We start from the raw sequence: 4,220 nt of genomic DNA on the forward strand, positions 1-4,220 counted from the left end.
TCACTCATGGAACACTGCTCCGCATGCCCTTTGCCCTACTCTATCGTCCTTATGTTACGCACTGCCTTCTGACACACTCTGACACCTTCTTGTTCCATTATTGTTTCATTCTTGTTCTTCGCGCAGCCTTCGCGCAGCCTCATGACCTTTCTTATTGTTCTTCGCTGTTTCACCATTTGTTCGTCATTCTGACTCACTGCGGCTATGTAGACAGTAGAATAGGTATATAAGCTAGGTAGTCTGCTCTGTATTTCCTCAGCTTGACCTCTTCGTCAATACATCGCTTCAGCCTTCATCTGCATTCGTCGCTCATCGCTCTTATCTTACTCGCCGCTCTTATCTGCTCCGCATCACTGGTCTTTGGTTTGGTTTAGTGTTCGCTCTTCGCGACAGGGACCGTGTCTCTTGACCCTACAAATAATGTTGTCAGGATTAATATTGATCATGACCAGTGACAAAAAAAAAGAAATGACATACACGTGCCTAGTGTAAAGGTATTGGGTAGGGAACCTCGCCTAACATTCTTGACAGACGAACTTGACCGAACCGTCTTCCAAGGTAACCTAAACAAGTGATTAGGGATTAAATCAAGCGATGTGCTTATGGTCGACCTTAATAGTCTCCAGTTCCCTATCCCTCAACCAGGCTTCCATGAGCCTTGTCATGGCACAAAACCTTAAAAGGCCGACATTCATTTTGGGTCCATGTGACTTCATGCTTTCAAAGGGCATGTCTGGTGGTAAAGTGTCCTCGACTCGACCGTCATGGGCTGTTCTATCCTCGTCGGTCTCTTCAATCCTAACCGGTTCTTCGCCGACATCCAAAGTCGCCAGGAACTCCGTTAACAGTGTGGCCAGGTGTTGCTTGTGTTTCAGTTGTAGAGGGTTTCAAGGTGATAGGTAGACCCGGCAGCGAGGTCTCCGTAAGGGTTGACTGGAGCTCTGCAACCCTCTTCTCTGCGACTTCACGTGTCTCCTTTGGCATGTGGCACCGGAGAATTTTAAGTGTGTCGTCAAGAGGCTGCATTTCCTGGGACGTGGCGTCGAGTTCCTCCTCGTCATAGGCCAACTGTTCGATCGACTTGGCCAAGCGCTGCAGCGGTGTCATCAAAGACGGAGACGACAAGGGCAATCCTGCTCGAGGGCTTGAAGCCCTTTTTGCAGTGTCTCCAGAGAGTATGAGGACGATCCTTGGGCGGCCGAAATAGCTTTTACTGAATCAAGCATGGCAGTCGTAAAGCTGTCCTGGCCGAGTTTAGAGGCAGCCGCACGTCGCTCCTCGATAGTGCCTTTGTAGCCATTTGCTCGGGCCTGGGCTACGACCTTGTCCTCTTGTCTCTGATACTGCGCTATCACTCTCTGTCTAGTGAAAAGCAAGGGTCGGCTGACCCCTGCGGGTTTTTCGGGTCAACCTGCGACGGGTCGGGTACGGGTCGCCATTTTCAGACCCGAGATCTTTAAAACGAGCCATAGATCATCCGAAACGGATGGGAAATGGTTGAGATACGGTCAAATTAGTATTTTAACCATATCTCAGCCATTTCTTATCCATTTTCGATGATCTAAGGCCCAACCCGTGCGGAAAACCCGTCGGGTTACGGGTAGGGTTAAGCCAGGGGTCGGGTCCGGGTCGGCCTTCCGAAACCCGGGGTTAACCCCTGGTGATCACTATCTCTGTCCCACGGCGTTCATTTCTTTGTTCAACGTGATTCCCTTATGATATAGCTGGGGCATAAAGGTCTCCGTACTTCTTCTGCCTGGTCTCTCATCCCTGGCTTGAACGTGGTGCCCCTTCCCCCCTTGGGTATAGTCTCCCTCGTAGCCGCCTTCCAGATGAAGTTGAATCCATTGGTGTTGGGCGACTCGTATTTGTTGGCCAAATTGAAACAGGATTTGTATATTTTGTAAACCCTCTCGACTTCTTCGTGGAGGGACGCCTGGGCATCCTGAAACTGGATCCATGAACCCTATGATAGACAAGTAAAGTCATCTACTCACTGCCTTTGCCTTTGCAGAGCCTTCATTGGACCTGATTAGCCTAGTCCCGTATTCAACCTCCACCAGAGTCTTGCGCTGGTCTGAGAAGGTTGATATGCTCCCCAATCAGCAACACGTCCTCTTGCTGGTGAGGCAGGATAGGGTTGCCGTTCCTGTCAATGTCGTTGTTCCGGATGGCCACCAGGTTGAGATTCCTCGTTGTCGTGATATAGAACTGGTCCAAAACTTCTTCGTTTTTGTTGTTGTGGCTCAAGATAGATTGGGTCTTGCCTGCACCCACGGCTTTGTGATACTAGAGATGAAACTGGTGTCAGATACTTATTAGCAAGAGCAGATAACGTACTTTATTAGCACCGTCCCTTCTAATGGCACCACAGCTTGCCCGCGAGAGACCAGCCTTCACAGCATGTGACGAAACCCACGGGGAGCTAGCTGCCTGTGGGGGGCTTTGGAATCCTTTTCCCCCAGGAAGGCAGGCCAGGAACAATGGCTCATCCTTTCTTGATGCCACGGTCTTGAAGTGGTAATCCTTGGCGGAGCACAATTCATAAATGCTCTGTTGAGTAACTTGGTAAGTAAAACTTGAACCCCTGGAAAGACGGTTACCTTGAAAGGGGTTTCAAAAAGGTCTCTCATAAAAAACTGAAGGGCGACCATCATTGGCAGGTCGAGGAGGATGTTGTCCTGATTCAGGACAGCATCGATGCAGTATTCCCGCATTACTCCTGCTATCGTTTTGATAGTACCCTATCGGGATGTAAGTAATCTGAGAACAGGTAACCAGACATCGGAAATGCCGACCTTGTAATTTTTAATCCTGGCCAGGCTGAAAGTACCGAAGTCGGATTTGAGAAGGTCGACATCGCCAACCTTGATGAACTACCATTGCATCATTCAGCGGAGGACGGCTTGAGTAGCGAGATGTACTCACCATTCCGTACTTCTCCAGCGTCTTCTCAGTATAACTAAGGGATGAAGGTCGCAGAGTGCCATAATACGTGAATAAGGCCCGTATCATGCCTTGAATGGTTGTCTCCCGCATTTTGCCATTGCCGCCACTTAGCAAAATACTAGAGCGAAGAATGAGGAGTACCTTGTTCGTCCCCCAGTACGGCTTGTGTGTTACTCTATGCCGTTCGAGGTTCAACTCGAGGGTTACTGCGTTGGAGAGGTAAGCTACCGGAAGAATACATAAGCAGGGAACTTACCATAAAGAACGGTGGCCTTCAGGCTGTGATTGAACCCGCCCGTTGTGAGTGTGCGGATTCCGTTACGGGTATTGGTGGTAGGGTCCACTGCGTTGCGGAGGATGTTCACCGCAAAGCAGTGATACCACCCCAGCACCGTCATGGACCCTGGCTTTCCGTTACGCCCTTGGATCCGATGGGCCTGTGGGACAGGTAAAATAGCTGACTGGTAGTCCTTGCTAGGGACTCACTAAAAAAGGCAAGAAAAGGAGGCCGATGGCTGTCACCACATCCGAGCGCCAGGGTGACTCGAAATACACATGCGTCACGACGTCGTCCTCCCTGTCCGGGTCAGGGACTTCTAGTGTCACTTTTCCCGTATGCTCTTGTCTTGCCAGGCAGCTGAGTTGAACGTAATCCAACGTTCTTCACACAGCTTAAGGACCTTGATGGTCTTCTCCGAGCGGGGGTCGAACACCTTCTCCGTGAACTCAATGAGGCTTTTGAACAATTTGTCCTTTAGCCCTGGGTTTTCTGGAGTGGAGATTTCCGTCAGTGTTCTAAGATTGTTGCGCCGCTATAAGGTTTCGTATTAGCGCAGTAAACGTCATAACTCATTCGATACCATACCGTTGTTGAGGCCGCCAATTTGTCCTTGTTGAAGAGGAACGCAAAGGTACTGGGCATATCAGATGGCATTGATCCAGTCTGCGCCTTGTCCTTTGAGTGGGGTCTCGTCGAGGTATGGGCGTTCTTGGTTGGAGTTTGCTGTTCTCCGTGATGAACATAGCACTGTAATCCTGAGAGTCCATGTGGGGCATCTGTATTGAAAGGCATTGGGAGTATGGAGGGATGGTTGGAGGGATGATGACGTTGAGGAAGCAACTTTCCTTTGTGATGGGATCACAAAAGCGAGTTATCGGGAACCTTACATTGTTGTATCCCGGTACATTCTCTGCCTTCACAAATAACTCGTCGATTATGGACTCCCAGGACAACCTCTCCATAATCAACAACGTCATCAATCGGCAGGATT

General features: G+C 49.8%; 1 protein-coding gene across 1 annotated transcript; it reads right to left on the minus strand.

Annotated features, from left to right (window-relative positions):
• Positions 1–2,049: 2,049 nt before the first annotated feature.
• Positions 2,050–4,021, minus strand: CC1G_13435 (hypothetical protein; the record flags this gene model as incomplete). The annotated part of the gene is made up of 9 exons (XM_001841565.2): positions 2,050–2,289; positions 2,341–2,553; positions 2,604–2,744; positions 2,799–2,876; positions 2,929–3,155; positions 3,206–3,386; positions 3,436–3,526; positions 3,556–3,761; positions 3,815–4,021. 9 exons carry the CDS (start codon positions 4,019–4,021, stop codon positions 2,050–2,052), a joined length of 1,584 nt encoding a protein of 527 aa, XP_001841617.2.
• Positions 4,022–4,220: the final 199 nt, after the last annotated feature.

The sequence above is a fragment of the Coprinopsis cinerea genome (assembly GCF_000182895.1).
Source record: "Coprinopsis cinerea okayama7#130 chromosome Unknown cont3.54, whole genome shotgun sequence".
Classification (NCBI taxonomy): domain Eukaryota; kingdom Fungi; phylum Basidiomycota; class Agaricomycetes; order Agaricales; family Psathyrellaceae; genus Coprinopsis; species Coprinopsis cinerea.